The sequence below is a fragment of the Acomys minous genome, assembly GCF_964271855.1.
Source record: "Acomys minous genome assembly, chromosome: 5".
In the NCBI taxonomy this organism is placed as follows: Eukaryota; Metazoa; Chordata; class Mammalia; order Rodentia; family Muridae; genus Acomys; species Acomys minous.
Window position 1 is genome coordinate 42,899,457 of NC_140494.1, and position 17,362 is coordinate 42,916,818.

The 17,362-nt window shown below is 40.4% G+C and overlaps 1 protein-coding gene across 3 annotated transcripts in view; it reads right to left on the minus strand.

Moving 5' to 3' along the window:
• The window catches only part of DNAH5 (dynein axonemal heavy chain 5), a 279,963-nt gene that overhangs the window by 45,292 nt on the left and 217,309 nt on the right, over window positions 1-17,362 (minus strand). For all 3 annotated transcript variants that reach the window (XM_084781257.1, XM_084781256.1, XM_084781258.1), the window contains 6 exons: window positions 14,740-14,919; window positions 13,216-13,353; window positions 9,430-9,565; window positions 8,561-8,877; window positions 7,802-7,957; window positions 7,166-7,348 (listed from right to left, as the gene is read on the minus strand). In XM_084781257.1, coding sequence (XP_084637383.1) covers window positions 7,166-7,348; window positions 7,802-7,957; window positions 8,561-8,877; window positions 9,430-9,565; window positions 13,216-13,353; window positions 14,740-14,919 — 1,110 coding nt within the window. The remainder of the gene's footprint in view (window positions 1-7,165; window positions 7,349-7,801; window positions 7,958-8,560; window positions 8,878-9,429; window positions 9,566-13,215; window positions 13,354-14,739; window positions 14,920-17,362) is intronic.

Genomic DNA, 17,362 nt, shown 5'->3' on the forward strand with positions numbered 1-17,362 from the left:
ATACATAGATAGATACATAGATACATAGATAGATACATAGATACATAGATACATAGATAGATACATAGATACATAGATACATAGATGATAGATAGAGATGATAGATGATTATGATAAATAGTGATTTAAATATATATATTGGAGGTAGGTAAATAGATAATTCATAAATAGGTAGTTGATATACCAATAGATCATACACAGATCATATGTAGACAGATAAGTACATATACGATACAAAGATGTCTATTATGTACTGACAACTGGCAAACTGTTCCTCAGCTCCCAATCACCTTCTTTCTTTGTCTCTACTCAGGACTTCAGAGAGATACTTTCTACTTAGCACTGTCAGCAAACATGAACTCTAATCTCCCTGAAACGCTGCTTCATCTCAATCTTCAGCACCCCAACAAGTGGCACTCTGTATTTCCAACTTCTCAAGCCAAAGCCTCTGAGTACTCTACTTTTGTAAGGTGTGTGTGTGGGGGGGGGGGTATTGTTTGTGTATGTATGTGCCACTATGTATTTGGTGGTGGTGGTGTGAGGGGTGGGGTGGGGGGAGAGGGGTGATGGGGTGATCGGGTAATGGGATGTGTGGTGGTGGAGGTGATGGTGGGTGACTGGCAGTGGTGGCAGTGGTAGTGGTACAGAGGGATGACAATTGTGGGGGAGCTGTTTGTGGGTGTGTGTGCCACTGTGTGCATGTAGAGTTCAGAGGACAATTTTGTGGAGTTGGCTCTTCTATTCCATCTTTAAATGGGTTCCAAGGATTGAACGAGGGTCTCCAGGTTTGCACAGCAAGCACTCACTGGGTCATCTCATTGTCCCTAGATGACTTTGCAGTTGCTTCCTTTTCCCAAACTTCACGATAAATTTATGATAAAAGCCTACAGCCTTATATCTCTACATTAGAATTCAGTCTTTTCTGTCACCAAACTGGTCCAATCTCCTATTGTTACCTCTACTCTGAATTACAGGTATGCAGGCCTTCCTGAACCTCTTCTTATCCCCATGGCTATTCCAGTGTAGCCGTAGGAATGATGGTCCAAAAACATTAAAATGTGGTTTGTATCCAAACTATCCTACACGGGATTATCTTTAAGGCACTTGGTACCCAACATGGAAGGCTGTAGAGCTTTAGCAGGTGGATCTACTGAAATAGGTCACTAAGCAGGGGTCTGTGAAGGTGTATCATACCTCTTTACCTCGTGGCCTACAGCTATTTGAACAAAGCATCATTGCATACCCGCTGACACATACTGAACCATTTCACTTTGCATTCCCAACCTTGTTCAAACTGTAACCCAAAATAAACACGGCCTCTGTTAGGTTGTTCCTGCCAGGTAGTTGGTGACAGTGAGAAATACATCTCTTCCCTCAAAATCCAACAGTACCAACCATCCCACCTGAAATCTAAAATGGGTCTCATGAAGTTTCACAAAAGGGTCTCTTCCCCAGTTCCTCCTGGGACCATATTTGCTGCTATTTTCCCTACACAAGTCAGAAGTTCCCACACCTGGGCACATTAGAATCAAGTTGGAAGTTTGGGTAGCAGGCTTGGAGCAGGGTGGAGGAACTGGGATGCTAGCAAATTCATAGACAACGTGATACCTGCTGGTCTGAATGTAAGACTCTGAGACCTGTTCCATCCACCACAGGCAGCACTTTTCTCTTAGGACCTTTTCATTGACTGCTGATTTACCAGGTGTGTTCTTCTGCCACAAAGTTAACTGACCTTTCTTTCTCAAGTCTTTCTTAAATGTACCTTCTCAATGAGGTCCACTACGCACCCTAAGTGTGCAGCTCATATCCTGATTTCCCATCTCTCCATCTTGTCATGCTTTGTATTCTTTAGAGCATGTTCCACCTTCTAACAAGTACGAATACTTATGTAAATTCCCTTAGGACAGTTGGAGATTTGATTGTTGTTGTTTGGTTTGGATGGTAGGATCTGGTCATTTAGCAACATCTTCCGATTCTTACAATTGATAGCTGGTACTTGTATGCATTCCATTAATATTATGGAGCAAATAATCGGTTGCTGGGTTCCTAACAAGTAAACTGAAATGTAGAGAGAACTGGAAAGTCGAGTCACAGTGCCAGAAATATAAACATGCACATCTCTTTCTACAGAACACAAAGGTAAAAAATAATATTTGTAGTGACAAAATTACATAAAATCCATCAGCAAAAAACACTGACTCCACTTTATATTCTAGGCCATGCATTCTTATCAGTTGAGTAAATTGGTGGGAAGGGGCCCACCAAATTCTTAAATTCAAGAGTGGAGCCCAAAGAGACAGTTACCAGGTCAGTACAGAAAAGAACTTTTTATTGAAGCAAAGTAAAGGTGCAGAACTTCTTCACATCTGCCAGTTTTTAATTTGCTGAGCTGTAGCTACTCAAAGAAACATGCTCTTCTGCCTGCCATCTGCTGTGCTGCATTTGAAACCTCCTTAGTCATTACTTTAATTCATTTATTCACTAAATGGGAATTTCAAATTTCGGGAAATGTAGAAATTAGTATAAACAAGTGGCGTTCACAGGCTGCTATCACACTGCTTTCCGTCAGCAGCTTTCCCAAAATCCCACACTTTATGGTGACATGGGGAAATAAAATGGTAATAAGTCATAAAATATCTAAATGTATAAACTTCACACTGCATTGCCCTTCAGCTTTTAGATCTAAGTGCTATGGAGTCTTCACCTATAGCAGGTACAGTAAGGAATGTAAAATGACAGAAAGAATGCTACTGTTGACATTAGAATGATGCATACTTGGATAGTTATAGGCAGCACACTGGGCAATCTATAAAGTCCCACAAGCCTTAAGACTTTCAGCCATAAAATAGGCCTGAAATTCTCACATAAGATGGGACAGGGATCCCAAGCAGTGATGCTAAGACTGAAATCACATGGGTGCTTTAATGATCTCTCTCCCTCTCCTAGAAATATGCTTATTTCTACCAGAAATACAAGTAGATAACTTCTTAATATGTAGAATAGTTCACAAGAATGTTTATCTTTCTTTATATGTGTCTTTCAATCTGCATATCTATCTAAATATCCATATTATCCAAAAAAACTACTTACTCTGGTGAGAGACGGGTTTATTGGCAGTTATTTTGATTCACTTTGGAGCATCACATTAGTTAAAAAATATTATCTTCTTGTAGATTGGAACTAAATTTGTAATCCTGTATCCGTAAGGTACATAAAGATGGCTGGTTTAAATATGGTGACAAAATTGTGAGGAAATGATGAGGAGAAAAATACTGATCAGCTCAGACCCCCACACTCACCTCCCATACTTAGAAAATGCAGCCATATAAGAAGGTTCAAAAATATGATGCAAAGAGTACATGTTGGGAAAGAGAAAAAAACTTCTTGGAAAAAAAACAGACCATGTTAAAGGAAGAGGCAAGTCATGGGAGTGGAAAGATAGCTTAGTCAGTAAAGTGCTTGCTTGTGTTCAATCTCCAGCATCCACACAGAAAAGCCAGGTGTGTGTCATGTGTCTGTATCTCCAATACCGGAAGCTGGAGACAAGAGGATTCAAGGGCCCATTGGCCAGGCATCCTTAGCTAGATGGTTAGTGCCAAGCCAAAGGGAGACTGTGTCTTGCAAAACAAGGTGAATGGTGCCCTAGGAGTAGTACTGGAGTTTGAACACACACACACACACACACACAAACACACTCACTCACTCACACTCACACACACATGAACTCAGCAGTATACATTGTTCATTATTAGACTTTACTTTGAGAGAGTTAGGAAACTAATGGTTTACAGGTAAAAAAAATAATAATACTCTTGTGCTTTAAAAATAAATAAATAAAACTATCACGCTAATCCGGCCCCCTGTTTAAAGAGTGGTTTATTGTGAGTGTGTATCCTGTTGAGGAGGTGTAAATAAGGGAATTATTTTTTCAATTTTCCCAAAAAGAGGAAAAAACTGGTGCTGCACTCATCATAATGATTTCACAAGGCAGATGAACATCTTTGTAAGAATCTGAAATTGCCTCTTGATACATTAATCCTTTTCTGCTGCTGAATCTGGGTGCTGGTGTTTTTGTTGTTGGTTTTGCATTGCTCTATTGCCACCAGCATCAGCCAGACCAAATCATTTCTTTCAGAGGAACTGTATTCATCTCAGCACCATATACGAAAGCCAAAAGCCATCTCATTGTACGACCTGCCATGAAGGCTACTCATTTTCCTGAAGCCAGGGGTACAGGTGACATCAGAGCCTAGGTTACTGTGATGGATGCTGCCCCCAAAGGACTTTCAGGGTCTCTGGTGCTCAACTGTACATTCTGCTGATCAAAACCCCAGTCCTTGCTGAAGAAACAGGGCAGCATTGCTGCATCTCTCAAATCACCTCCCTATGCTTTAAGTCAGGCCTAGAAAGGAACAGGAGCATACTGAAGGTTATTATTTCTTCAGTAGCTACTCTGGCAGAATCTACACTGGTTCCTGCTACAGTGAGCTCAGCTACCCATGTGAATTTATGAAGCTGGTTTAAAGGCTCCTCAAACAAGCTCTGAACCCATGAGTGTTACTCACATGCCATAATTGAAAACACAGAGAATGTGAGGGGAGGGACGGGGAGAAGGAGAAAGAGGCAGATATTTCCCCTTCTCCTCCCAGTTGTAGCGCTCCAGAAGAGCAAGCCTGCTACAGCATGCAGAAAGCCTATAGACAGGAGGAGGTACAGATTCAAAGAATTTGCCAGTGGTGTTAACCTAATAAATCGTCAGGTCAGCATAGAAAGGGCCATAAAGCAAAATAACCTCATTGCTATCGAGCCCGTGAGAAGGTCGATAGCAACTTCAGCCTCACAGTGGACGTCTCATTAAAACCTTCCACATCTCCTTGCTTAAGCTTCACACCTTCCCCCAGAGGAACCGCTGACTCAGCAAAGGGAAGTTTATAAATTATTGGTCATTTCTTTCCCACTGAGCACTAAGTTAGCTATCTCAGAATATAGTAGCAAAGGAAACAGAGCATGAGTTACGTATCCAGGGCTTCATTAAGTCAGCGGCCGCCCTGGCTACCTTTCACTGCCACCTTAACACAGCTTAGAGTCATCTCAGATGACAGCCTTGATGTAAGAACTGTCTGGGTCCAACTGGCCCCTGGGCATGTCTCTGTGGGACAGTCACGATTGTTAGCTGATTTGGGAAAGCACGGCCCACCACGGGCAGTACTATCCCTAGGCAGGTGGTCCTGAACTATATATGAAATCATGAAATCCAGTTCAGCAGAAGCAGCACCTCCATGGTTCCTTCTGTACATCCTGGCTGTCAAATGAGTTCTTTGGTCAGAGATAATAAAGTGTGGAATAGCAGGCAGGCTTGCCTTCAAGTTTCCACCTTCAATTCTTGCTCTCACATCCCTAAATAACGGACTGTGTTCTAGAATTCTAGGATGAAAGGAAACCTTTCTTCCACTTGCCGCTTCTGGTCATATCCTTGTCACAGCAATGCAGATGAACCCAGGACAGCAGACATCAGAGGCTATAGAAGGTCTTCTTGATTTTGTGCTGCATTTACTTTTCGTGGAAAGGTCATGCACACGTGTCATGCACACATGTGGCGGTCAGAGAACAACGTGGAGGCATTGTTCTGAACTTCTACCCCATGTGTACTGGGGACCACAACAGGCTTGACAGCAGGGATCTTTACACACTAACCCAACTCACCCACTGAACAACCTCTGACTGTTAACACCAGACCCACCAGGCACACATGGAACTCTCTTAGGTGACAGGGACTGAGGGACTAGAGAGATGGCTCAGTGGCTGAGAGCATGCTGCTCCTGCAGAGGGCCCAAGCTCAGGTCCCGGGGCTTATCTTGGCTAGTGACAATTGCCTGCAACCCCAGCTCTTGGAGATCTGACACCCTCTTCTGGTCTTTCAGGCATCTACATGCATGGGGGTACACAGAAAAACATGGAGACACATGTGTATGTCTACATACCGGCATATATAAACATCAAATAAATAAAGAGGCTGAGGTTGCTTGTGGTCTTAAGCATCTTATGTGTCAAGAAGCATCGTAACCAAATGGAAGCAGACCAAAAACATCTTTTCATCAAGACAAAACAGTTGAAGAACAGAATAACAACACGAAAGAGTAAGCATAACCTCAGCTACATTGTCGGCATCTAGAAGAGTCGCCTGTGGTGGGCATGACTTATGAAAACCTGTTGAGCATGCAGCTGAGGAGACGATTTAGTAAAGTGCCTGACAGGCAAGTGTAGAGACCTGAGTTTGGAGGCCAATAATTCATGTAAAATACTAAGCATTGCAGCATGTTCCTGCAACCCCAGAACTAGAGGGTGTGGGGAAGAAGGGGGATACGGAACAGGTGAATGACTGAAGCTGACTGGCTGGCCAGGAAAGCTCAAGTGACCAGCTTCATATTCAGTGAGAGGCCACATCCTAAAAAGTAAAAATGGTGGAGCTGGAAAAATGGCTTTGATGTCAAGAGAAACACTTGTTGCTCCTGTAGAGGACCTAGGTTCAGTTCCTATCAGCCATATGGCAGCTCACAACCATCTGTACCTCCAATTCCAAAGGTCCAGTGTGCTCTTCAGGCCTACAGAGACACCAAACATGCATGTGGGGTACAGCTATACAGTCAGGCAATATATATATATATATATATATATATATATATATATATGTGTGTGTGTGTGTGTGTGTGTGTGTGTGTACATGTGTGTGTTACTTTTTATATATTATATAATATATTCTTTAATTATACTAATAACATTATTAGTATATGTCAATGATGGTGATTGTTGATACAAGTTTATATTTTAAAAGATAGGGAGCAATACCCAATATCTATCTCTGGCCTCTACACACATATATGTACATGCCCATGCATACAACACATATACACAAAGGAATACATGTGTAGAGAATTGACTACACATATAGCCAATTTTTCATGGAAAAAGAGAATAGTGAAAATTAATGTAAATGTAGGATTCCTGATTAATATCTCCTAAAGCAATTTCAATGTTATAATTAATATTAAAGACACAGGAAAATCACTGAGATAAAGGGAAAATCAATGCTATGACAACTTTCATTTTATTTATATCAGTGAAAGACAGTGCAGTGCAGAAATGGAGTCGGCCTTGATTCCCTCACCTGTTTCTCCGTAAGGATGACTCTCCCGAGTAACTGGTCCTCCAGGCCTTTCATCGTGACGGTGAAGTCAATGATGGAGGTCCGAGCACTTATTTCTGGGGTGTAGACCGGATTTGGCAGCTTGGTAGTAATGTAAAGTTTAAAGCCATCCATAACATCTACTTCCTTGTCACCAACTTTCACCTTTTTATAAAAAGAAAATTAAACAGGAGAGAGATACACTGAGTCCTATTCATATTGGAACAATTATTGCTTTAATCAATTTGTAACTGGATATAATTTGTATAGTAAGACATTAAAAACTTGTCCTTGGGTACTCACAGAGCTTCAAGACCCTAAGATAAGACAGAAGAGGCAAGGAAGGAAGGAGGGCGGGACAAAGGGAAAGAGAAGAGGGAAGCTAAGAGCTCTAATTATACCATGATATGAATATAGAATATGTTGTCAAAGATGCTGTGACCAGAACCAGAGACTAAGAAAAAGCTAAGCCAGATTTGTTCAGAGACTGAGAATGATGAGAAGGCTTAGTACCTGCATCCTAGGCTTGAGAAGTCACAGTCATCTGCTTGGGTGCACAGTTGCTCTGCATATTGTTAGCATATTGTTAGCATATTATTATCAATGGGTTTAACCTACCTTGAACGTAGATCCAGTTTTAATGAAGTTTTTTTCCAAAACATTGTCCAGAGCAGGATCTAACTCCTCCCCAACATCTTCTATAAGCAAAGGCCTCCCGAGGGAAAGACTATCCTCCAGGTGGCTTCTAAAATACTTATGGTTTAGAGACGTGATCTAAAAATGGGGTGAGGTCACAGGTTACTTCGGACAGACAGGCTCACAATGCAGTGCACAGTAATCTGGTGAGATTGCTCTCTGCCACTGGAAACAAGCAAAGACTTAGATATCCTTTGCGTTAGAGCCCTGCTTAGTGAAATGGTGTAGAAAGCTTAAGCTGTCCCCATTCTACCTTTAATAGACAAATCACCTACCAGGAAGCACGCGGATTTGGTGTGGGGCATCTCTGCTCCTTCCTGGCCTCTACCATCCCTATTGGTGGCCAGCTAGAAGCCTGTTTGTAAGCCCTGCCCATGGACAGTGCTGTGGCTCTACTTTTTCTGACTATCAAAGAAAGCTGTTGGCCTTAACAGATGAACCTGATGCATTGAAATGTGCTGCTAGAACATATGGTCAAAATGCAAACAATAAGGGTGTGGAAAATATTTTTATATTAAACCTAAGCTTACATCTCCATTTTAGGATTCCAAGCAAAACTTGTAAGATATTCAACTATTTCCCTCTTTTGTTTTTTTGTTTTTGTTTTTATTTTATTTTGGAGGAGGCTCTATAATGAAAAATACAATTAGATGTATGTAAATGTACTGAAATAGAAATCACCTGGAGCTCATTTTGGCTTTCTTTCTTTTTAATCCAGATCTTGCCTTGAGTCTGAGGGTCGATCAGCAAAGGATAGCGGGATGCTTTTGTGACAATAATTCCGTTCTGAATGGACAGGTCATCATTGGGAAGGCCTTGTAGGTTCCACTCACTGATAGTGGGCGCATCAATCAACATCTCATTAAGGTTTAGATCGTTCCCAAATGGGATGTGACGGGCTCTCATTTCCTTCTTCCACTCACTTAGCAGCAGATCTCGAAACTCTTGGTTAAATGGGCCAGAATACGATAGAAAAGCCGTTGCCAGCAACGCATCCCCTAAAACGGAAAGCAAGAACCCCTAAAATGTTCTGTGACCATCCATGAAATTGTATAACTCCCTAAAATTGAAAATGAAGTGTAAAACAACAACCATTCCTTTTAAACTGAAATCCACAAATCAACTGGAAGCACGGGCTGCAATGGCTTGATAAATAAGCGTGAATTTGATTGGCTGTTGAACGGAGTCTAAATGTCCTATCACAAAGGGACTGTCAGAGGTTAAACACTAAGGCAGCAGAACTTTGTGGTATGAGAGTGACCCCTAGCTCAAAAATGTAACTCTAAAAATCAGAGAAGACAGAGCCTTCATCCAAGTGCCCTTGATCAATATTCCACAGTTATAGAAATGTTTGAAAGTGAACTAATAATAAGAGGTGTGAAGGTCGTTAACGCATCAAATCAGAACACATATGTACAGGACAATTATCCACCTCCGTGAGAAGCTTGCAGACACACAAACACACAAGCAAGCATTGTTTGACTAAAGCTTAAGGCTCCTGACTTCATTGCAGTCAACCCACAGTCTCATTAATAAAAGAATTTACAGACCTACAAGCCGTTTAGTTTGCGCAGCAAACTCTTTGCTTTGTTCCGTCCACCGTTCCTTTTCGCCTGCCAAGCCACTGATGAGCGTGGACGCTGTCTGCATCTTATGCCTGCACCGCTCCGCGTCTTCAAGCAAGGTCTGAAGAAGGCCAAGACAAGAAGGAAGCCTTTACTCAGAAAAAAAAAAGCAGCTACTAATTCAAATGTATGACCTTAAAATATTTATTGTCTGCCTTTCTTAATACTTGGAAAGCCCGGTTCACAGGTAACAGACTCTGGCTCCATATGTCTATGCTGACCTTGCCTTGTTTCTCGTTCTCTGTCCAGTGCTTTAAACCCAGCAACCAAATCCTCCCCAGGTGTTGATAATAGAAAAATGATGGACGTTTCTATCACTCATTGGTAAAAATCACACATGATAGTATCATATGGCACAAAGCATGTAAAGAATTTAAAACCTTAGGAAAATGCCATTCGGACTCTCTCACATTACGACCTCATGTCTTGCACACTTCATCTAAGGCCATGTCTCAGTCAACATCGGAAGAAGCTTAAGTCACCTCCACCTCATTGTACCCCAAGGTTCCTGGGTAAATCTCAGCCGCATCCAACTTATCACATATTTCTTAGCTGTTCCCTGAAACAGCAACAAGACTTTAATGGGGACTTGCATGTATTATGGCCACTCAGAAGCCAATCCTCTACCCAATTTCTGATGCAGGTGATAGAACCCAGGGCCTCAGGCATGCTACACATGCTTGTTGCTGAACTACACTCACAGGCCCAACTACTTCTTGCCATCCATGTTTAAGAGATGGCTCCTAGTTCTACATGTGACGGTATAGGAAGCATAGTAAGACTTGACAAAAAGTTGGACATCTGTAGATGCCCATCTATAACAAATACGTCCTGCGCATTTTTACAACGTAAGTTCAATGGGAATCTATAATGATACGGAAAGTTTAAATGGCTTCAATACTGTTCTCTAATGGAATCACTCACATTACCATTTAAATTATTATAGTATGCTGACATACATACTCTAAACTTATTAAAAACTATCTTGCAAGTTTTTATGACCAAAAAAAGATTGCAATACTTCATTGCGCTAATAACTTAGATAAAACAGTATGTACTAAGTGCTTTGTTTATAAATGAGCTTCAAGTATATGTAAAATATATAGCATATGTTCAAATGCAAGAGCAAATTATTATTTATATTTTTCTCCAGGATTACCTAAGTGCATTTTCTATAATGAATAGACCGCTTTTGTAAGAACAACACAACACAGTGTCTTGCAAAGGGAGATAGTTAATCCGTTTGTTCTCATCTTCCTTCTGGAGTTATGTCTTCCCACTTAGTTAATGAAATACAACCAAATACCGACTTTTGTGGCAAATCCCCATCACATTTGATTCATCCTGAGGATAAAGATACCTATTGTGCGATGTTTAATTCCAAATAATTTTGAACAGTGTTTTCAACAAAAAGATTTTTAATTGCATTTTTTTTTCTGAATTCCTCATCCTTACTTATATCTAGACAACTAAGAAAACTGTGAGTCCCTCTTTCCCTGTCTTTGTTCTCTGGGTACTCAGGTTCCTCTGCTTATTACAATATAGGCAAAGAATGGTTAGTGCTTATGGTACATGGAGTGAAACAGGTTATTCTGGCTAAAGTTTGGGTACCGGAACCCCTTGATCCAACTCTGAGGTCTGGTCTCACTTAAGTGGGCAATAAGCTGGCTTATTCTTGATGAGACCAGAGAACTTGGACCTTAGGACAATGCACTGTGTCCTTTGTGGACAGTAGCCAGGACACTCTTTCAAGAGGTCGTGTAGGCCTGGGCTGCAACAAATTGCAGTCTAGAACAAGTTTGGGAGGTCCACAAGCCCCTTTCTGCTTCATCCAGCCTGAAGGATGAGGAAAATGCAACAGAAATGGCTGAAGGGAATGTTCAGAAGTTGATGACAGTAAGCTCGTGGCTACTAAAGAAAATTTAACCTAAAGAAATTTGAGTTTTGTTGAAACTCAAAAGTTTTCAATCTACGGTCATCTTTTTACAGTAGCAGTTTTCATGTGTTCCTTTATCTAAACTAACAAACAGATGTTCCCGAACAGCAGCAACAAAAGAAGAAACGGAAAGAGCCAATGCAAACCTACTAAAATTTAAACACAGTAACAATAGAAAGGACTATTTTATTCAGGAGTGCTTCTGGGTGCAAGTGAATATCCATAAAGACAGAAATTAATAACTCTTCCCTCCTGCTTGGCAACATGGAGTCTGACATTGCAGCATTGATCCTCTCCTTATGTAAGTGAACTCCCTGACTATAAATACACAAGCCCATGCAGGTGCTACTGGCTTACTCCTGCAAACCTCCTTAGGGACACTCTCACACAGCTTTCAGGAGACTTTGATCTTCAAGAGAAGCAGCACGTATTCTGTGTGCAATGAAACTGTAGAATCATAAGCAGGTGTCTTATTCTGGACAGGGGCCACTTCCATGAAATATTCAAAGGAAGAGTCCATTGACTCCCACTTGCCAAATACAATATGGGGTTCATCAGATACAGGTGGTATGGGGCTAAAAGCTTATATAATCTGTGTGGGGAGTCCTGTGTGTGTGTGTGTGTGTGTGTGTGTGTGTGTGTGTGTGTGTGTGTGAGTGAGATCTGAAGTTTTCTGCAGATATGAAATACAAAGGCATTTAAAGTAGTTTTATGACTTAGAAGAGCCAGGGCCTTTTCTCTGCAATCTCTTCAGGCATTTTTTACCAGAAGGTTAATGTACAGATATCTGCCCATTCACCCTTCACCATAAAGGTTTTGGTAACCCACGTACTCATTGCCATCTATGCAAGTAAGGAACCCTGAGGTTTTAGCTGCATAAGCTCTATATTAACTCTACTTTGAGTTTAGAAGGAAGGGTTCTCAGGAAAACTGTATATGGATAGCAGGTGACAAGTGTATGAACCTAAATTCTAAGAGAAAATCTCTTCCCAACACCAATCTTTCTCTCTCTCTCTCTCTCTCTCTCTCTCTCTCTCTCTCTGTGTGTGTTGTGTGTGTGTGTGTGTGTGTGTGTGTGTGAGAGAGAGAGAGAGAGAGAGAGAGACAGAGACAGAGAGAGAGAGAGACAGAGAGAGAGAGAGAGAGAGAGAGAGAGAGAGAGACAGAGACAGAGAGACAGAGACAGAGAGACAGAGAAAGAGACAGAGACAGAGAGAGACAGAGAGAAAAAGAGTGATGAGAATTTTGTAGACATCACTGTCATTAGAATATATTCCTATAGTCAGCTACATCCATATAGCAGGGAGGCTTGAAGTCAACATCAAAATATTGAAGTCCATCCCAGGCTCTGAGTGACTAGCTTAAAGCCAGAGCTCTCCCTTGATGTGTCTGTGCCTTGGCTGCTTTAAGAAAAATAAAAATATCTGCCCTACCTATTTATTAAACCCTTTAAAAGATTAAATGCAGTGATGTGGGAAGGGATGACTTGAGATGCACTAATGTCATCTACATGCATAAGGTAACATGGAACAGTTACCTCCTAAAACCAGTTTCTGCCTTAATGGACCACTCTGACACCTATCAATGGCTTTTGGTAATGGTTAGAATCAAAGTCAAGGACTCAATGAAGGATCATGCACTGTGTGTGCATGATGCATAGAACTCAGTGAATTCTTGCAGGAAACCAAGGCTTCAAAGAAAGATGAGGTAAGAATGAATGCTCACAAGAGTCACAAGAATGTGTGAGCATCTCTTCCATGCCAAATATTGGTTACCTGCTTTTCAATCATGGCCTGTTCATACTCTGCCTGCACCACATCGAGCTCTGCTTGCTTGTCATCCAGCTCAGCTTGGGCTTTCTGCAGGTCCTGCATGGCCAGGACATGGCGATTCTCTTGAACTACTAAGTTGGCCTGCAGGGGACAAAGGAGGAGGAAAAAGCAGAAAGTCTCCCAACACCCATAGTGCAGACAGGTTTACAACTGTGCTTTAATCTAGCTCTACGATCACTTCAATTTTTATTAATCCAAACCCAAATATTAATATGAATTTGTCATCTACTTTTATAAGCATAATATTATACATCGCTAGAATAGCAGTAGGAAATTTATTTCCTATAAAGTTCTAAGCAAAACAACCTAAAAACTATTTTTAGGCTACAGAGGCCAAAAAGCAAAATGAAAGGTTTTTTAATATTTATTTAAAAACCATTTTATGAGCTACCAGTACAGATGACAGGGTACACTCATCCTTCAGTGGATTCTAAATATGAACCCCAGAGAAAAGTTTCCTTTGTTCTGCATTTTAGAGGTCTCTGTTTAATTGTTTTCAGTTCTCTATTCTTAAAATAAAAATAAGAGAACAAAATGATATATTATTATGTTTGCTTGGAAAATACAAAAAGAATGTCATGCACATCTCATGACTAATCTTGAGCAAAGGTGGAATCTCCAGTGACCAGGCTCCATAATGTCATCAAGCACGGCATCGCTTACTTGCTCTGAAATGCTCTGACTTGAATGAGTCTTTGATCCTTTATATAGTTCTGGGAACCTGAGACTCACCCTTTACATTCTGCACTATTCCCTTGGTATTCATGATTATTTCATCATAATTATTAATTTTCTTGGGTAGTTGGCAAGTGTACGTAAATTTTAGTTTATGGTTGGGAAAGATCAAATGGACAAAACCAAAATCAACCCACAAGACATGATTGTTAAGGCATGAATATCAGGGTTTGTGTTTTTTTAATGTCCTCAACTCTCTGTTTGCTAAAGACTGCGCTTCTTTTTAATAGTGATGGCAAGTATATAAATAACATTCATAAATTCAGCTACTTGAGAAAATGTAGACTTAGCCTAAAAATCACATTAAATTACAAATAGTTGACATTCTTGCCTGAGGTACAAGAAAGGAAAAGGAAAGGCTATACCTTCCTTCATCAAAGAACACCATTTTCTGGCCCCAATGTCTATGTCTTAATCCTATCTCATTCATAGGATTCCTTTGCTTAAGATCTGGAGCATTGTTGAAGACATCCCATGCTTTGTTTTATTTTTAAGCAACTCACAACAGACTCTGTCTTCATGGAGAATTGGTTCCTGCTTAAACCTCCTGCAATTTGGAATTATGTTATAAAGAGAAAGAAGCACACTGGGCTCCATCTTTCAGATTCTCACTGTCTATGGATCTGAGGACAAATACATTGACCAACAATGTTCCTGAGCTGCTGCACAAAGATTAATTGACCCACAGGCTCTCCCAGGCACAGGCTACATGATTCCTCCTAGGAGGCCTACCTTCAGAGGCAGCACTTCCTTGTTTATAGAAAAAAAGGAAGCCATGGCTTTGGTCCAGGAACAAAGACCAGCTACATTCCCGCAAACGCGTTTAGCTGTCTCAATGTTGTAGTCGGCCATTTCAAAGTAAGGGCTCAAAAATTCTATCACTTCTTCATTGATCGTGTCTTTGGGGAATTGCTGTGGAAGGAAAATGTAAAGATGTGTCAAAATCCTTGTTTTATGATGTATATCTAAATTCACAATCTGTTTTCAATGTAACTGAAACTAGTTAGCATCCAAAGCTAGATAAATGGTATGGGTTTTTACCAGAGTCTCAAGATATTGGGTGAAAGTCTTAAAGCACAGTGTGGAGTGACTACATGCCCTCCAGCATGCACTCTGTCCCCTAGGCAGACACCAGCCCTAGTTAAATACATTGGATCCAGCAAAATATTATTTAGGTGATAAACACTAATACAGTTATTAGAATTTCAAAAGCAATAAAAACTTCTTTCTATTAATCCTAAATAGGTGAATTATAAACCCATAATATCAACAATGAAGAACAAACACACACAGCTATATTCAGGCTAAGGACATATAGATTTAGCATTTATCAGCAACTAAATGCTTAATAGATTCAGACAGAAGTTCTATTAAACTCATATGAAATGTGAGAGTAATAACTTGGACATTGCACCTTGAGAATGATGAATTAATTTTTAATCATAGAGCTATCACAAATATGAGAGAATTATTATCTCCTGGAGAAATATAATTTTATAACAGAGCAGAAATGGATTTACAATGCCTTCCTGCAGCAGGAAGGAAAGTCCAGGCACGGTGAAATTGGATGTTTAAAAAATAATGTTTTCTCTTCTAAAAGGATGGTTATTTTCCGAGTAGAAATAAATCTAGCAACTAATAACTGCATGGAATAAACCTTCACCAAACATGTACAGCAGAAGAGAATACCTTTCATTCAGACCTTGCTTGTCACAAGTTTCTTCCACGAGACTTAGAGAATGGTAGAGACAAAGCTCCTCTAAGCAGTGAACTTCCATCAAATGCACAAGGGAGAAATCTGGAGTCATTCAAAAAGAATCTACTCAGAGTCCAGCTGCACTGACACCTGGTCTCATAGCTACCTGGACAAGTCTGTGGTCCACTGACTCATAAGCTCATTTCTGATTCATTTCTGTAACAGAGAGAAGGCACCTTACATGGCTTCAGCTGCCACTTGAATGATGCTGAACTTAAAACAGAAGGAAAAGGACGCTAATGTTGTAGCCTGGGGAATGGACATGGGTTAGGTAATTTCTAGTTATTTGTCTCAAGATCTAAATCTGGAAGGTAAGACAGTAAAACTTCTAGAAGGAAGTTCTAGAAGGAAATGTAAAAGGATTTACTCTTCCTCAGAAGGAAGCCAAGATCTAAATGGAATACAGAAAGTGCTATTAACTATAATATCAATAAAAAGTCCTGCATTAAAATTAAGAACTCCTGCATAGCAAAAGTACTAGTAATGGGAACAAGTAAGCCAGAAAGTGGCCGGAGATATATATGGCATTGGTAAAGTGTTTGAAATCTAACAGACCAAAGACTGTAACAGTGGGCTGGAAAGAAGTCTTGGAGCTTCAGAGTATTTGCCACTCCTACAAAGCACCCAAGTTCCTCACAACCACAAGGTGGCTCAGCCATTGACGACTCCAGGATGGAAATTGACTTCCTTTTCTGTCCTCTGTAGACACCAGAGACACACAAACATGCACGCAAACACTACTATACATAAAATGAAAATGTCTTTAAAGCTAGCATAATCTCTATCTATACTCTAAATATTTGTCCTGATACACAGAGAAGAATGTAGGCCATTCCCTTCATTAAAGAAACTTCTCTTTGCAATGGAGACCATTACAGAAAACCACAATCATAACCTAGAGTTGTATAGCCCAGTCCCAACTGACACATCTGTACAACAGAAGAGGGGGCAAAAAAATACTATAAGAGACAAAAAATCATAAAGATTGCTGTGAGAGCATGGCCCCTAGGAATACTAGAAACTATGCCCACAATTCTTATGACCCACATGGGTGCCCTTATCGGAGCTGAGCAAGGAAGATACCAACAGACACATCAAAGTAGACAATGGGAAATCCATAAGGCCTTAACCCCACACAAGGAACTATACGCAGCCAAGGAATGTTGATAGTGGGAGAAATAGTCCTCCCCAGAGAAACCCAAATGGTTAACTTGAAAACACATACACAGGTAACACTATACAGACTGAGTAGGTTGTACTTATGTAATACATACATACATACATACATACATACATACATACATATATATACATGTAACAACAATGAAAATGGAGACCATGAATTTGAAAAAGAGCAAGGTGGGGTGTACAAGAGGGTTTTGAGGGAGGAAAGAGAATGGGAAAATTATGTAATTCTAAGTTCAAAAAATAAAGGAAGTTATTAAAGAGAGAGATCCAAATAAGAACACAAAAAATTTCCAAAAGGTTTATAAATCCTCCAAAAAAGGTTTAGCATCATTACTGTCAATGAAATGCAAATTAGGCCCATAACAAAAGGACACTGCTACTATCACATGCACAAGGATAGGGAAAAGCAGA